Genomic DNA, 18,729 nt, shown 5'->3' with positions numbered 1-18,729 from the left:
CAAATGTCCATCAGGAAGGGGCTGGTGAAATAATTTATGGAACAGTCATAGAGCGGGACGCTACCACCAATACAAAGAATGAGGCAGATCATATGTGCAGATGTGTATAGGTAGCCAAGATACACTGAAAAGTGCCCGAATGTGTGTAGGGATCGATTTTAATTGTATATAGTTATTTACTATATTATATCTAGGTATAACCATGCAGCTATACAAATATAATTGATATACATTTTTAATTACATAAAATACTTTATATAGTACAGTGCATATTTAAGAACATCACTGGGTGAGGGAAGTCACGTAGGTTTGAATTCTGGCTGCTCCACTTTCTACTTGTGAAGCTTGAACATACTATATAACTTCTCTGTGCCTGATTTTTCTGCTTTATGAAATGGGGATGATAATGGTACTTATCTGAGCAGGTTGCTACAGTATGTTTTGTGTGTGTGTGATCTGTCTGGTTTGAGATCTATCAATTTTATTCATTTTCTCATAGAACCGTCTTTGGTTTTCATTGATTTTTCTGTATTGTTTTCCTATTTTGTGTTGATTTGCACTTTTATCTTTATTATTTGCTTTCTTCTGCTTATTTGGGGTTTAATACACTCCTGTAGTGTCTTAAGGCAGAAGCAGAGGTTGTTGATTTGAGACTTTTTCATTATTAGAGCCATTTGATGCTGTTCCCTCTAAGTATTATACTTCTGTAGATATATACATAAATGATGATATGTTGGTCTTCTTGTTCTCATTTCCACTCACAATGCTTTCTAATTTTGATTTCTCCTTGACCCATAGTTTGTTTGGAAATATGTTAAGTTTCCAAATATTTGGGGTTTTTCCAGTTAATGATTTTTAATTTAATTACATTTTGGTAAAAGAATTTGAATACTTTTAATTTTATTGAGACTTGTTTTATGGCCCAGAATATGGCCTATGTGGTAAGTGTTCCATGTGCTTTTGTAAACAATGTGTATTCTGCTATTATTGGGTGGAAAATTAGTTTCAATGAAATATGGACTATTTTTAGACATTATTTCTTCAAATACTTCCTCTTTTCTTGGGTAACCCAATTATATGTATATTAGGCCCATTGAACTTGTCTCATATTTCATTATTTCTCTGGTGTGTGTGTGTGTTTGGTTTTTTTCCTCCTTGTTTCATTTCGGATTATTCCTATTACCACATCTTCAGTTCACTAATCTTTCCTTCTGCACTGTCTAATCTACTATAAATCATATCCGTTATATTTTTCATATCAGACATTTTAGTTCTCATCTTTAGAAATTAGATTAGCATCTTTTTTCTATTGTTCATGCTTCTACTTAAAATGGTCATTCTTTCTACTAGCTTCTTAAACATATGGGATGTATGTGTAATAAAGGTTTCAATGCCATTGTCTTTTAATTCTATCATCTATGTCATTTCTCGGCTGCTTTCTATTTTTTTCTTTTCATTATAAATTACATATTATGTTTCTTTGTGTGTATTGTCATTTTGCATTGGACTCCAAGTATTCTAAACTTTATTTTGTTGGGTAACGGATATTTTTTTATTTCTATAAATTTTTTTTGAGCTTCATTCAGGGGTAAATACTTGACAACAGTTTGATATTTTCATATCTTGCTTTTAATTTTTCTTAGACAGAATCAGAACAGGGTTAGCTTGGGTGTATGGGTTTTTTCCACCTCTTCTGCATATTCTACTTGATGCACCATACATTTTTAGGGCTTGCTCTCTGGCTGGTAGAAAGAGAAAATCTCCCTAGTCCTGTATACACGTCAGAGATTATTTCCTCCCATTATTTCCCAGTCTTGTAAGGCTTCCTCACATTCAGGGTGTTCAATACACACAATATACTGTCTGTCAGACGCTGGAGGTATTCAATACAAGAATGAGATTTAAATACCTGAAAAAGCACTCTGAGGAAAGAGGAAGGGGGGAGAGAGAGAGAGAGAGAGAGAGGCAAGGAGGACAAATAGTCGTGATAGTTGGCCTCAGTCACGCCTTAGCATACCCCTGCCCTTTTGGAAGTAGTACCCTAACCCTTCATTACACCCAAACTGAAGCATTCCAAAAGGGTTCAGGCTTATGGTATAGAAAGAGGAGAACACGGGTAGTGAAAGGACTTTGGAGCACCACACTTTTAAGCAGTTAAAAGAAGAGTAAACCAAATTATGAGATCATAAAAATAAGACCAGTATATGTATAGTAGTGTGTGTACCATGCAGTGCTAGTATAAATCAAGGGAGGAGATTATATGAGGAAAGAGTTGCCCCCCGCCATACAAAGAGAACACGAAGGATAGTGACTGAGAAAAGTTGCATTTTATTTCACATGTAGAACACCGCTAATTACCTTCAGAAGAGCAGTGTAGGATTGTGGGGCAGAGGAGGAAGCACGGCAGCAGTGATAAGCGAATGCCTGGTGGGGAAGGGGGGATGGCCAGTGTGGACAACCAGGCCGGGGCTGGGTCAAAGGGGCCGAGCCTCCGGTCGGTCTGACTTGTTTTCACAGGTTCTAAATTTGCCTCTGGTAGTAATAAAACCAACAGGTCACACTCTTCTCCACTGACTGTATTTATAGAATTTTTTCCTTACATACATAGAAATCAGAAGGCTGTACTCATAAATCAAATAAGCTGCAGGAGCTCCAGATGAGGAATAATAGAAGGACACGTATAAAATAATCTCACATCATTGGAAAAGCTCTACTAGACAAAATGATTTAAGAACAAAACTATTACCCAAATTTTGTAGCCACAGAAAAATGTACTTTCTCTCAATTGAAAAATAATACATATATTGAGCTATAGAAAGTTAACATAATTTAACCTTTATTTAATTCTTTCCACTTCAATTAACAAATATTGATTGATTACAAAATAACATTGCTCTGTGAGAAAGAAATTAACAGTGAAAATTATATAGTTTGAAAATAATAGAGACCGAGTTAACCAATTAGGAAGGGGACTCTATATTGCCTATAAGTGTTTATATTATGCTCCAATAGGTGAAAAAGGTAATGTGTATGAGCCCACATATTTTATTCTGATGTCCTTTCAGTAAATTATTTTTTTTTCTCTTCTCTTTTTGAGTAATTGCACCATTTTAAATGGTTTGAATAAAATTTTTAAAAAAATTTGTCCTCTAGCCTGGGCTTCTTAGAATAGTGACATGTTCCAAAATCAATTCCAAATTTTACACCATATGAACAAAAAATATTGAGTGTCTGCTTGCTTTCATTGCATGAAACTGTCAATATTCTTTTAACTCCAATAGAAAAATAACTGATTTTGAACCGAATAACATACAACTCATCTTAGACTTACTTTACTTTTCATTATTTGCCTTGTCAAGTTAAGCATATTTCAAGAACACAGTTAATGTGTTTCATGCATGATAGGAGGTGATGCTAATCATTTAATTTAATAATTTAGCAGGTTACTTTTGTTTCTACAACTGCATTTTTAGATAGAAAGGGCAATAAGATCAAGTCTTGATACTTAGAAAATAAAATATTTTCAATACCTCTAAAAATTTGACTGAAAATATTTCTGAGATTATTTTTAATTGTCCCTGTAAACACACCTTGTGTGATTATAACTCTGGAGTTTAGACAGAGAAAAACTATTTTGTCGTAAGTTAAAATTATGTGTCATATCTCTTAGATCAATGATTTATTGACAATATCTCAAACAACTCAAGGAATTTTTGTTCATAGGGAATTGTGTGTGAGTGTGTGTGTGTGTGTGTGTGTGTGTGTGTGTATGTTACTCAAGATATGTTTCAATGGAGAAGTGATGAAAAAAATACTAACTTGGTAGTTTATCTTAACACCAATTTATTTTTTATTATGGTCAAAAACACAAAGCGAGAGACCTACATAACAGTGTTAAGTGTACAGTGTTGTCACTATAAGCATAGTATTGTACAAATTGATCTCAATTTGCCTTATATGTGATGAGTTGCTACTTTCGAAATTCTCTTTGTGACATGGTTTCATTATGATGATGTGTCTGTGTGTAAATTCTTTTAGATGTATCTTAGTTGGAGTGAAGAAGGCTTCTTGAATTTGTATGCCCATTATTTTTTCTCAACTTTGAGAAGTTTTTAGCCATTATTCCCTCAAATAGGATCTCTGCCACTTTCTCCTTTTCATCTCTTACTGGGACTCCTATGTTTCTTCAATATTTTTCTTTTAGCTCCTGTGCCTCAGTAAGTTCAAAGGTCCTGTCTTGAAGTTTGCTAATTCTTTCTCTTGTCTAGTCAAGGGCTGTTAGTCCCTCTAGTGAATTTTTCAATTCAGTTACTTTATTCTTCACTTCCAGAGTTTCAGTTTGGTTGTTCTTCATAGTTTATCTCTCTGTTGATATTCTCATTTTATTCAGACATCGTTTTCCTGATTTAATTTAGGTGTCAGCTCTCTTTTAATTCATTGACCATCTCTATGATGGTTATTTTGAATTCTTTGTCTGGTTATTCATATATCTCCATTTCTCTACAGTCTGTTGTGATTTAATTTGCTCCTTTGAGGAGCCCATATTTCCCTGCTTCTTCGTCTGCCTTGTTATCTTCTCTTGGGACTTTGAAATTTGAAAAATCAACCACTTCTCACAGTGTTCATGTCCATGTTTTGCACAGTCAGGACTTGCTCCAGTCCGCCCAGTGAATTTTCTAGGGATCTTTCAAGCCTTTTCTGGGGCTGTGCTGTCTGGGCCGCCGTGTGCTATGCCCTAAGGAAGAGGTCTGCTAAGTGCTGCTAAGGCGTGTCACACTGTGTCTGTCTGTGGCACTGCAGACTCTGGTGCCTGGTGATCACCTTACTTTTCAAGGGACCTCAACCTGGCACCATTGCTGGCAGTGCTTAGATTCAGGCAAGACAGAACTCAGGCCCCTGGGCAGCCTCCCAAAAGGTCAGAGCATTGTATTTAAGTGCCACTTCTTTCCCTACCCAGAGAGAAGTTGGGAGTTGGTCGTTTCTCCACCATGATCCACGCCATGACTCGGGAGGGACTCTGGCAAGAAAGGGCCATGCGTTTTCCCACCAGGTTTTATGTGGTTGGCTTTGTGCTTGCCTGGGATGTGGGAACTTCTTAACTGGTTCCTGGATTTTTCACAGAAGCAATTTATGTCATGTTAACGCCACTTCTCTGATGGGAAGCATCAGAGGGTCTGGGGCTGGCCCACCATCGTGCCTGCTGTTTACTCGCTGGACATATTTATGAAACTTATGCTGTATTCTTTGTCATTTAATTCATGCACTTTCATTTTCGTAATTGGTTTCTGGAGATTAATTTTGTCTCTCTGTTACGGTCATTTCCCCATGTTTCCTCCTGCTCTTTGTGACTTGATGTTCGTACCTGCACATGTAAAGAAACATCCACCTATGGGCTGTGCTCATGCAGCAAAAGACCTTCACCAGTCAGCTCCGCTAGAATCAGGGCCTCTCCTGCCTTCTCTCTGGATTTGTGCATGTAGATTCCTAATTAGGGCACTTTGCTGGTTATTTCTCTAGGACTTTCTAATCCCTTGCTCTCTCTAGTGTCTGTCTACTGTAGCATGGGTCCTCTAAAGCAAGCAGAGGCAGGCCACCCAGTTCTAGTTTCTTTGTCAACAGCCTCCATGGTGCTAGAGCATTCCCGGTTCCATCCGTGGTCCATCCAAGAGAGGTGAGGTAGAATCCCATCCACCAGGCAGCCCCCCAAAGCAGAACGGGGGAGGCAGGCACCTATTCTCATTGGCCCCAGTGAGAGAGACCACCCAGCCCTTGTTGTTCTCAGTGGCCCGGCCATCTAATTAGGAAATGAATGTATACTCAGTGCATTCATTTCAGGAAAACAAGATTAGTAAGCATGTGTTACATAATTATACTCTTATAGACACAAACTATAACCTTTTCCTACGTTTTTCCAGGTTTTTAATTCAGAAGCAAGTAGCTTTTATATATTTAAAATTGACTAGTATACAGTTAATGAAACTCTTTTCCAATGGCCATTATAAAATGAGCATATTCCATATCAGTAACAGTTTTAAAAGTTAATGAATTTTAGTAGAAGCTGAATGTTTCCTGTGAATTATTATAATTTATTTAAACACTTCTCTATTGATTATTATTTTAGTTGCATAACATATCTTACATGCTTGGTTTTGAATACTTGATTCATAAACACTTAACTATTTACCTGATTATTTCTGTAGGAAAATTTCTTAGAATTAGAGGTATTTCTTCGATGTATATAAATATATTCTATCACTCTTGAAACGTGATCTAAATTTATTTCTTATAAAAGCCCTAACAACTTTTTAATACTGTTGCCTTAGGTTTTTATTAGGGTGTTAGCTTATACAAGACACTAGCGTGCAGGACAATGGTGTATCGTGTGTAACAGAGGAAGTAGGAATCATTGAGAAAGGTTCGTTTTTTTGTTTTTTTATAAAAAGAATTAGTATAATAATAATCTGCACACATAGGAGAGTAGATTAAGTTTGATATTTAACTTGGCTTCATGTGGCAAAAATTATTTTAAATGGATTAGTTAAGTTAAAAATAGGACAATAGGAAGAAAATATGGGTATACAATTTATTTTGAGTGTAAAAGTAGTAAGATTAAGAGAAAAACAATAGTTTCAGGAAATTCAACAAATAATATTATAAAAGAGCATTAATATGAAAGAGTTCTTAAAATTTAATAAGAAAAGCATTAATAGTCCACTTTTTAAAATGGAAATGAGATTTATCATATCTTTTTAACTTGTTTTAAAAATGGTAAAATATTAAAAACAATTCTCACACTTTTTTGTTGGAATATTGTGCACAACACTGAAGGCTGGATCATCAGTAGGTGTACTGAGGTATGATTTTGCATAAATATCCTATAGAATTATTGAACTAATTTCAGTGTGAAAAACTAGTGTTCTGAAGGCATGTAATAAAATCAATCTCTTTATGCAAATGTTTTACCCACACTGGTTCAGATTACATTAAACCATACCAAGGGAAATATCTCTTGAATCAAAATTATTGTGAAATTAATGAAGTCAATAATTCTCTCATAATGAATACATTTCATTGTCATGTACACTCGGTACAAATGATAAATGTGTCGTACTGCCATGTAGGTCCTTGGGCCAGTCCGTTTATGTGTGCTTAGTCACCTCTGAAATAGTGCTGCTTCAGTGATTGAATGAAATCAGTATGGATACTTAGGTCATGTCCGAATGAAGTAGCTAATCAGCGCACCATTGTTAAGTGGACAATTACCATGATTAACTAGAATTTGTGATTAAAACACATGATTGTCAGGTGAAAACTTAGAAACTTTTTTCTACACAAAGATGAAAATAATTTTCTTCTATTAACTTGGTGCCATTTAAAAAGCAGTGTAGCTTGCAGGTTAAGTTAGATAATGTCTTTGGTCCTCTAAAGAACCCTGTGAGATAAAGACATCTTGCTATTTCATCTGAGAACAGAAGTTTGATTCCAAATGTCAGGCTAAACACAATTGCTTACTTGTCCTAACGCACACTGTCTCATTGAAATGAAATGTATACACCTATCTGTCTATTTAACTAATGTGTATGTCAAGATTCATCGCAGTGCTGGAAAAAAGGAAGGGCGTTATCAATGAGTCAGAAATATTTTTGGAAGGTGGTCATCATGCACTCCTGTGTTATTTCAAGTGTTTCCGTCTGCCTAGCATCTTGTCCATCACTGGTACGTCACCTAAATTCTTCTTTGGTAATCAACGGCTCCTGCACAGGAGGAAGTTCTGTGGATCTGAAACGGGACCCACACTTGCTCGACACTAGTTTTCCCTGGGGAATAAAAATCTTGAGTACCCCACTGAAACTGTGGCAAGGGAAACCACAGATAAGGGGGGACTACTCTAGATGTTGTGTTGAGAGCTTATAGTATCTTTACATGTGTGGGAATTTCTTGAAGCCTGGGATGAACGTTAATTCATTTAGAAGGAATGTGTTTCCCCTTTTTTCCGGGTAGAGTTGTGAAAACACAGTATAATTTAAAATGAGTGTTTAGTACCTCACAAGTGGTGTGGATTCTAGCCCCAGTGCTGGGAGCTATGGTTAATCATTTTCAGAGAGACTTTCTCTTTTTGCTTTTTCCATTCCATTCAGCACCTGGGCCAGGGGAGGAAGATGTCTCCAGGGAGTCTCTGGGAGGTGGCTTTTCCTAGTTCACCCGACAGGATGGCCCGCTGGGCATTAGGAGGGAATGTCCACTTCTGCGTTATTTTTTATTTCCTATGCAAAGTGACAGGTACTTGTTAAACATGAGGCTGTCTTAGATATGCAGACATTCTTTACAAGAGTGACCTGCTTTAATGAACTCAGAAGGCATAGTATACTTGGAAATTCGATAATGAATGATCAGTTCTGATGTGCATTTCTGTTCCGGATGTGTCTCTACTGAGCCATAAATGCTATTTACCTGCCTATATATAAGCATTTCTTAACAGGGAAGAAGCAGTGTTTAATATGATCTAAAGTCTCTTTAGTATGGACCCTTACAGAAATACTCAGTAAATGCAAACCCCTTTCTAACCAAGGTCTTTCTTAATAACATTATAGAAGCAAACTAATATATCCATCTTCAGATAAATTTCCCCAAGTGGAATAGGAAGTCAAATAGTGTTCACAGGTGCTTTTCTTTTACGTCGTTCTATTTCTCGTGGTCCGGTTTCACAAGGACAACTGGCACCCACTCAGCTAACGCGTGTCCTGCCTGAAGCCGCGTCAGTCTCACTGCCGCTCAGACGCACTGCTCTCCAGAACCGTGTGTCAGCCTGTTAAGCAATGGACTGGCGTTGATCGTTAGTGAAGAAGCTGTCCTTCAGCAGCCTCCATCACTAGTTTCTATGAACCCTGAGGCCTCCACTGACCCAGTGCTGATGCCAAGAGCCAGGAACGAACTATGCCTCTTAGCGTGACTTCCGATGGATCTGAAAGTGGAATAAAATAGTTTTATCAGACTGACTCAAAGTGACTATTTCCTGCCATGCGATACATGACAGAAAGAAAAATAACAATGCCTGATATTCAGTTTCTATGAATAATCAGTTTCCTTATTTTCTTCTTGTTATTATTTACCTTTATGATAAAATCAAGTTTGTTATATTTTCCATAATGGTCTAATGCTTTCAGGTTTTAGAATCTGGGTTTGAATCTTGATGAGGCTCTTTAAAACCTAATTTTTAAATACAAATCATCTCTATTTCCTGAACATTCATGAATATGACCTTTAAATAATAATAAATAAAGCTTTATCTACACAGTCCATGGCTAAATCTTTTCAATTAAAATTGTGTTATAATCCTTTGGATCTTTATGTTGTTTGTCATTTTCTCTGTAACCCCAGAGGAATGAATAAAACTAGGAAACACATTGGGGGGGTGGGTTGCAGGTTGACTCTTTTACAGGTAATTGGTATGATTTTTTTCCTAGTCAAAAATAGTAACATTTAAAATTTCTTAAGTGTGGTGACACACATTTTTGGTAATGTCATTGAACTCAGACTGCTTACCTAGATGGAAAGAGTTGTGCTGAATTGTCTTCAGTCAGATGAACATTTGCACTGATTCTTAGAAAGACCCTAGACCAGGGGTGTCCAAACTGTTTTCAACATTTTTCACCAAGGGCCACATGCGAAATACAAACAGCCGGGTCACTCACTCGAGGTGAAGTACGTATTGCCTCACCTGGTTTATTTAAGTAAACTAAATATATTTTTGGAATTTGCTGTGGGCCAATTAAAAATGGATTGTGGGCCGCAGTTGGCCCGCTGGCCGCAGTTTGGACACCCCTGCCCTAGACAATTACTCAGGCGGCAGCTCTCTCCTCCATGGAACGAGACGGCCTCTCAGGTGTTGCTGCAGTGCTTGCCTTGTTGCCTTGCCTTCCACACAAGGTCTTTATACCATGTGTGCTTCTCTATGATCTGCGGAGGGCTTGGATTTTGATAGCAGACTTATGTAACGCAGTGCTGAAAGTTAGGAAGAATGGGTTTCGTTTGTATCTGTTTAAGTGCCTCCTTTCCTCACCCGTAACAATTGCCAGGATGCCCTGTGCCTGCCTTTATGTCCTCTTGGTTGATGGAAAAAAGTAAAGCAGTCTCTACCATCACATCACCTTTTGGTAGAAGACTCTTTCCCTTTAAGAGTACGGTCTATGAGAAAGTTTCCCTTTGTCTATACAATTTACACATAATTCTACAGACAGATTATGCTTTGATATCTTAAGATAACTTTGTAATATCATTGTTTGGCTGCAAGAAACATAGTATAAGACAGTATTATCATAATAATTTATTTAAGCAAAGTGATAATAATTAAGAAAAAAATAAATGATTGGTGACAGTAGAATAACCTTTCAATTTTTTATTATAAACTTTGAGCTCTGAATATTATATCAGGAAAGAGAGATGATATATTCTCATAAACATGGCAGCAAAATAATTGAAATGCTACTTGATTTATCTTAAAGTATTTTTCCATTTTATGTTTGTGTTTATTTTTTGTTTGTTTATGGTAAATTACGTTACCGATAGTTACCTTGTTCCTTTTTTAACTATAATTTTTAAAGAGCTATGCTGTTCTCTACCTTATTATTTTAGTAATATCCATCATTTTTTCTCATTTGATATATACTCTTATATAATGTGAAATAAATACTTTTGAATAATCAAATATTTTATTTTTTAAGTAAAAATAAATATATTGTTTACTTTATAAAATCATGGGAATGATACATATGTGTCTATGTTATCTCTGTTATGTTTAGGGTTTTCAGAAAAAAAATTTGATATGCTTCAGAATGAACAAGAAGTAAACTTGAAATAGTAATTTTAATTTACATACGTTAACTGATTTTATTATTTCAATTAAATTATGTTGATAATTTAAAGTGTTATATAGATTAGGAGATTTTTAATTAAATTGCTTTTGAATACATACGAAGGTATTTTCGTGCTCATCGTCAAGTACATCTTGGCCTTAGGGTGGTTTCACAGATTTGAGCAAAAAATACGGATACTAATAGCATGATTAATTTTGTAATACTAGGGGCCAGGCATCATGCTGAGTACGGTATGTGAACTTCATTAGCTCATGGGGATTACAGAACAAGGGCTGCTAATTTTGCCATTCTAAAGCTGAACAACCGGAAGTGCAGAGAATGTATATCATTTGTCTAGGGCCACATACAAAGTGGCAGGGTAGGGCTTCAAACCAGTCCAGTGTGGCCTCAAAAACCTTGCTTTGAGTTCCGCCTATGTTTGGTAAGTGCTAGGGCTGGCTCGAGGCGCTGGCTCCGCAGAGCCACATCTTCCATATTCAGGGATTTGGTGAGCCAGTGGTTAAACCAAGTGCTGTTTGAAATTAGGCCTGGTGGGAATATTTCCCATGAACATCAGCAAATGCCACAGATGGGGCTTGCTGCACCCTGTACCTCACCTCCCCGGAGGTTACTGCACACCACTGGCTGGACTGCGGGATCTTGCCTGCGTTTCATACTACGTTGCACATACAAATATCATATACTGCCTATAAACTGGCATCTATTAAGAAATTAATCCTTAATAGTTATTGATTAAATGTCATATTTTATTGTCAGAATGTCTGAAATAATTTGTTATAGAGAAGAATGTGTGAAATAATGAATTATCTTTCTTTTTTATTTTCAGTGATAGTGGAAAGTGGAAATATAATTTCTTTTGTGGCTTATATTAATTCTGGATATTGTAACGTCTATAGAAATATTGTAGGACTTGCCAGACTACAGTCAAAAAAAGTGGTAAGTTTTAAACTTATGTATTCTCTTTAATCTATTAATCGACTCTCATGAATAATGAACATCTTTTCATTTGCTTATTGGACATTTATTATCTATTTGTCTTCTTTTGTGAAATTTCTGTTCAGTTTTTTGGGCCATTTTTTGTTGGGTTTCTTTTCTCCTTTTTACTGAATTGTGAGATACCAGAATGTAAGATAAGTTGTAAGATGTGCTGAGTGGTGAGACACGGAAATTGACCAATAAGCACATTAAAAGATACTGATCTTATTCGTCAGAGAAATACCAATTAAGACCACAGCAAGGTACCACTATAAGCAGATCAGATTGGCTATAATACACTTAACATATGACCCAGAAATTTCATTCTGGATATTTACTCAAGAGAAATTAAAATATATGTCTACAAAAAGACCTACACGAATCTTCATAAGCCCCAAACCGGAAGTAACCCAAATGCCCATGGACAGTCGAATGGGTAGAAACACTGGAGTATTCCTACTGGGGAATGCCGCACCTCAATGCAATGAACTAAAGATCCCTCTGAGAATATGGATGAATCACAGCAGAGCAGGCTGGCCAAAGCGTCAAACCCAAAAGAGTACATTCTGTATGATTCCAGTTTTATGACGTTCTCGAACAGGCAAAACACTAATGCAGAGTGGTAGAAAAGTTAGAAAGAAACTAACCCTTGGCTCGTCAGGCCATCTTCAATGAACTCAATTGAACATGTAAACTTCGTTGAGTTCTGTTGTTCAAGTTAGACTCAGTGTGAAGATTTTCCATTTGGAAAAGTGGCAAACCTTCAAGGCAGACGCTGGCTTTTGACCCGAGGATACTTAGAAAAGAATTCCAGCTTTTTGGAGTTCCTGTCATCCTGCTATCCTGAGGGCGACACCCTGTTTTTCCTTTGTGTTTTTTTTTATCTGACTGCTCACCAGCTCATCCCTGTGTCAGTACACCCCTGTTTGAGCTCTCCCTGAAAAAATAATTTGGACTTTCAGCTTTGTCTCCAGAACCACGCATACTGAAAATCCTGAAGGCCCTTTTCCACAGAATTCCTAGTTCGGACCTAAATTATGAGTTCCCTCAGTCAAACTCACTTTCCATGTTTCTTTTTTAAATGGGACCAGGGTAAAATTCCAGCTTTCCTGTTAATCCCTTCCCTTCTGTTCCTGGAGCTCTGCTAATTTTTCTTATTTTGTGTTAGTTCAGTACGTGTGCCTTGTAAGGGGCTGAGGTAACAAGTGGTAGTTCATGAAACATACTCAGCTGAGCTGTGCTTATAAAACGGTACCCTGGGACTGAAAAATGGAAAGTTCCCTATTTCCCAAACATCGCGGAGGATCGAAAAACTTAATTTGCACATCACTAAACGGCGGTGGTGTCGTGTCTTTAGTTACCTTAGGTAGGCTGACGTCAATTTATTATGGTTCAAATATAATTTAAGTGCACGTTTAAGTAAATGCTTTCTCTGATTTGCATGAAATTGCAATTTATTTTAAATATCATATACCTAAATGGTTTATGAACAGTGTTTCTGGTAGTAACAATATTTGTCCATTATATGTAAGTGATTTAAGTAAATATCAGTTATCTATCTCTCTTACAGAAAAAAATTCAAAAACTTGTTTATATGGGTCAACTTAATGAGAAGGAGTCCTTTGGTGAGATTAGCGTTCTTCTTCAAGTTCCTTTCACGTGCACAGTAATTACCGGAAAAGAGGTGGAGATGGCAGTCATTGAAGACAAAGCTGTATTTGGTAAATGAATACCTTTTTAACAATGTTAACTGTGATATCATTTTGTTTATTGAGTTTTTGACAAGAGTAGACATATTTCACAGACAAACTGGGACACTCAAGTAAGTACTCAAGGTGCATATGTGTTATTTGTAGAGGCAACATTTCTATGGATGGCCCTCTTTTTAACTTCATATTCTGTCTGATTTAATTATGCTGTTTTAGAATATATTAGCAATATTTCAAAAGGCTTTGATTTGAAATTACTGAAATCTTTCTTCTAATTTGCAAGTTACCATTAATAGCAACACTCCCTCCTTCTCTGGAATATATTTTGGTTTTTCATCTCTACAACTATCGCTTCTGTGTTTCTGGTTCAGGTCAACTATGTGCTGTCCTCTCGCGTGTGGTCTGGACCAAGTGTAGATGAAGCTCTAGGCCTTGTACGTAGGCCCTTATCTAAAATATTAGAACTTAGGACTGTGAAAAGAATAATAAGCTTGCAGCCACCTGCGCTTGGCCTTCAAACATTATAAATACTCAACTAGGATATGCAATTAAGTATAAAGGATAAATGAATAGGGGTTAATAAGTCATAACATAATAGGTTATTGGAGAAAAGTATGGTTTCATGTATAATAAAACTCAAAATGTCAAGCATTGAGTAAGGGATAAGGGAAGATAAACTGAGAGAAATTAACATGGGTGAGAGATTTGCTTTAAATAAACTCAATTAGGAAGATTTTCGTGATTATCCATGTCTGATGTGAATGAATCCCCTTATCCTGAATTTCAAGCATTTTTGTGTCTCTTAGACAATATGTACGTTAACTCTATTCGGCTTAACTTCAACGTCATGTCTTCATTTTTAAAAGTTATACATTTGAAATAGCACATTTGATATATCTGTATATATTGAAATATATACATTTGATATATTTTGTTTCCTTCTGTGACATTCACATACAATCCCTCCTCAAAGTAAATATCACTTAAAAATAATGACTAACCGCCATTTAAAATTATGACATTCTCACCTGATAGAGTTTGAGTTCTCTTTTCCTGTACTAATTATGGTAACTGGTGCAGGCAAATACACTGTGGACTCTTTTATGTAAATCAGCATTTCACACATGAAAGTGCCGCTTTCAAGCATGTATTAGAATCTTCTTTGCCATCTGGCAACCCAAAATTCAAATAGATGTGTAGCATAAGCTTTGGTTGTGTTTTTGTGTGTGCTGTTCTTATTTTACATTTCATTCTATATTTTGTTCAGTTGGGACTGATGTTATAAAGCTACTGACATGCTGTGTGCCTAATTAGTTAAACATTCCCTCAGTGGAAATGTTCTTGAGGATTGTATTTAGCTTGTTTTGCCACAACTTAGAAGGAAGTAAAATATTCTATTTAATTTCAGAGTCCTTTTATTTCTACATTCTAATTATTTTATTCCAAAAAGTAAAAATTAAATTAATTAATGAAATTAAAATTAAAAGCTAAATAAGTTTAATAAAAAAATAAGTTAATTTTGCTGAGTCACCTTCACACATGAACAATGATGATCTTTAATTTTGCATTTTCGTGTTAGTTGATTCTGTTTCCATTTATTCCACTTCTTCTATCATCTGAAATAGGGATCCATCTCTGTAAAATAGCATAGGGCAGAACCCAAGGGACAGTAAATTATGCCTTAAAAATATCAAGTTGAAGATAAATGAAAATGTTAAACTAGAAGCAGAAACATGAGCAAAACCCATGATATGTCATCTTGCTATCAAGATGATATTGTTGTTTTTAGCTGTTATATTACTTTGGTATTAGGAATAGTTATTTATATTAGAAGTGGCTGATTAAAAATAAACAAAAAATAAGTAAAATGATATGTTCCAACAGAATCCTCAGTCACACGTTGATTACATTGCCTGCACTTTGTAATCTACCAGAGATTATTATATATGGTGATTTTTTTAGAATTGTAAAATGTATTACTGAAAAAGTAAGTTAAAGATTATATCTTTTATCAAGTATACAGATTGCACTCTCTATTTGCTCCCATTAAACCATATTAAATAGCCAATATCCTTTAAATGATCCAGTTTATTAATAACAGTAAATATTGAAAGGGAGCAGTGCATTCACTATGCATATACCTGGGGATAGGCAGAACAGAATCCAAGAAACACAAAGGACTGCATAAATGTGAAAAGCTTTATCTGGAGGATTATGTATAAAGCTATCTATATACAATCATAGAGGAAGACATATACGATAATTAGTTTTGCATTATTTAAAAGGATTTCAAGAGTGATTTCTTTCCTCACTTAGGTTGTTAACTTTTGGAAGCTAGGAAATAACTTGTTTTGTAATCTTTGTACATACTTCTCAGACCTTACCTTCAGCATCTAAATAAAAATGAGAGTTATTAAGTTTAAGCAAATACAAATAGACTTTATTTTCAGTAAATGCCACTGGGAGTATAGTTTGTCTGATTACTTCTTTTCTGAAGGTAATATATTTTTGTCTAGATGCAGCAGTGATGAGTCACTTAGATTAAAATTATGCGTACCAACTATTTTAATTTTATTGATATCCGAAATTCTCATCCTACCATTAACACAACTGTACTCCTTTTGTAATGAGAAAGAATTGCTTTTTATATATAAGAAAAGAATTACCTCTGGTATTATCATATCTCATTCAGCCATGCACGACTGAATTTAAATTGTTTTTTCCAAAAGGAAAATTCCAATTCGAAGGTGACATTGGTACTATTGACCTTAAACAAAAAGCCAGCCAAATATCTCCAGCAAAATGGGTTTATTTGGGAACAACCAAAGATTGCAGTGGTAACACGCAACCATGGCAGGCCACCAGCAAGTCCGCTAAAACAAAGGAGACGAAGCTCTTTTATAGAGAAGGGGAAGTTGGGAGGGCTCTTAGAAACAAGAGTCTTTCCTGGTGTGCTTCGTCATTCACTAGGGGCTGAGAGCTCCCCCTTCTGACAGGAAGACTGTCCAACCCTCATCTTTAGTAGTGATTCTCTTATTCAAAAGCCTAGGGAACCAGACTTTTTAGTATAGATAGGTCTGTTAGGCAGTTCAGAAGCAATGCATGTATTCCTATGAAAAAACCTAATTCCCAACACAGCAGTATTTTTCCTCTGTGATGAGGCAAGTTATAAACAGGTGTCTCCTTGGTAACAGTGTTAATCAGAAGAGCTTAAATTCTCGAACGATTTGTCTCCTTTTTCCTCTTTGTTTTTTGTTTTTGCTTTATGATAAAATTTTGATATGTAACACATTTCCAAGTTAAAAATAAGGTATGATACTTAGAAGTATTTTTTCTCTTATGATGCTTTTTCACTCATTACTAATAATGTTAAAAATAAAATTAAGTTGAGTACATTTTTTGTTTTGTTTTAGACCAAATTTTGAGTGAAAAAGTTATATTTCACAGAACTGTTTCTCAGTATATTACTTTATTCCATTAGATAATTTGTAACTATATTAAAGAACTCCTTTGTTAATGATAAAACCAGCTAAAGTTTTTGAATATCTTGCAGACATTTAAAAGTAGTTCTTACTTTGAGAAATTGTTTATCTTATAAAATAACACGTATCATATCCATATATCATATACATAATGAAGAAATGATATCAGAAAATAATGTTGACCTTGATATTAGTTTGATAATATATATTTAGCCATTTATAAATTTTTTAGTTTTTTGTTTTGCAAAACAAAGTTAAGGTTTTCACTTGAATTTGGTTTTTCAGTAAGTTGTTTCAAAAACAAAAATATTAAACCATTTTAATTTATGGAATTTTGGGGAGCAGACTTCATTTTAGGATGTTGTGAATGGCAGAAGAGATTTTAGCTTATTCTAAGAAAAGCAGCAACGAGATGTCAAATACCATATTACCAATTTCATATTTGCCAGTGCTCTATCTTATACGACACATGAAACCACTGTTGTTCTAATAGGTGTAATCCTTGCTCAATCATGGATTCAGTGATTCAGAGTCTGTGTGTGCCCCTCAGCCATAAGCTTACCTGTGAGCAGTAGTGTTTGCTAGTGATGAAAACCATCTCTCACAATTCTGACATATTTAGTTTAAAATATTTAAATATAATAACTTTACATTTCTCTTGCAGAAAGATGTTAAAAATAGTATTATCCTGGGTTTTTAGATGCCTCCATTAAAATGAAAACACAAATAATTATTGAATACACAATAAACAATGAGTTTGTTGGTCAAGTTCAATTCCCAGGAAGCATTCCCAAAGCAATTTTATTATGTCTCTTACGTTCTCTGATTTTTTTTTTCTGTGATAGAAGTTCTTCCCCCACCCTTTAAAAACTCAGTCTAATGATTTTGTGATCATTTATGTCTTGAAATACCATATGAGCTACTTGTAGTTGCCAAGTCATCTGGGCCGAGACATTACATCTAGCCTGTTAAGAAGCATGTATTCAAACTCAGCTGAAGGTGGATGGGCTTGCTACATGCTTGTGGTAGTTTTCTATTGCCACCTAACAGATAACCATTAATTTATCAGTTTAAAGCAACACTCATTTACGGTCTCACAGTTGTGTAGGTGCGATGTCTGGGCAGGCGTGACTGGGTTCTAAGAGTGTCACACGACTGTCTTGCTGGGCTGTGATGTGGAGCTGCTGGAGAAGAGGCGTCTTCCAAGATCACTCAAGTTGGCAGGATTCCATTCCTTGAATCTGTAGCACTGACGCCCCTGTCTTCTCGCAGGTTGTCAGCCAGGGGTCACTCTCAGACACTAGGCGGTTCCATCGCCGTGGCCCCATCCAGCGCAGCAGTGAGGAGCTCCCTCCCGTCTAATTTCTCTCTCTCTCTGAATCTCTTGGACATCCTCGCTCTGACTGGGACAGACCCACCCAGACAATCCCCCTATATTAGGGTCGACTGGTTAGTAAACTTAATTACATCTGCAAAATCTCTCTGTTGCATCACACAGCCTAATCCTGAAATACCGCGTGTTCTGGAGGCCACCTTAGACTCCTACTGCCCAAATGCTGCAGGTGTGTCTGCGTCTCTGCTTCCTCATCCCCACCTGCAGCTTTCTTCCTGTGGTTTCTGATGTCTCTGCTGTGGGGCCAGCTCGGGGACCGGGGAGAAGACGGTGAAGAAGTCATAAGGGCAGTGAAG

General features: G+C 36.1%; 1 protein-coding gene across 1 annotated transcript in view; it reads left to right on the top strand.

Moving 5' to 3' along the window:
- CNBD1 (cyclic nucleotide binding domain containing 1) overlaps positions 1-18,402 on the top strand; it is a 143,001-nt gene extending 124,599 nt beyond the window's left edge. The window contains exons 9-12 of the mRNA XM_074319101.2: positions 11,701-11,810; positions 13,420-13,563; positions 13,930-13,992; positions 18,313-18,402. Of these exons, the coding sequence (XP_074175202.2) occupies positions 11,701-11,810; positions 13,420-13,563; positions 13,930-13,992; positions 18,313-18,402 (407 nt within the window). The remainder of the gene's footprint in view (positions 1-11,700; positions 11,811-13,419; positions 13,564-13,929; positions 13,993-18,312) is intronic.
- Positions 18,403-18,729: the final 327 nt, after the last annotated feature.

This window comes from Rhinolophus sinicus, chromosome 7, assembly GCF_057876585.1.
Source record: "Rhinolophus sinicus isolate RSI-liver-muscle chromosome 7, RSI-T2T, whole genome shotgun sequence".
In the NCBI taxonomy this organism is placed as follows: domain Eukaryota; kingdom Metazoa; phylum Chordata; class Mammalia; order Chiroptera; family Rhinolophidae; genus Rhinolophus; species Rhinolophus sinicus.
The sequence above is the reverse complement of the archived record's forward strand: the minus strand, read 5'-3'. Positions and strand labels throughout refer to the sequence as shown.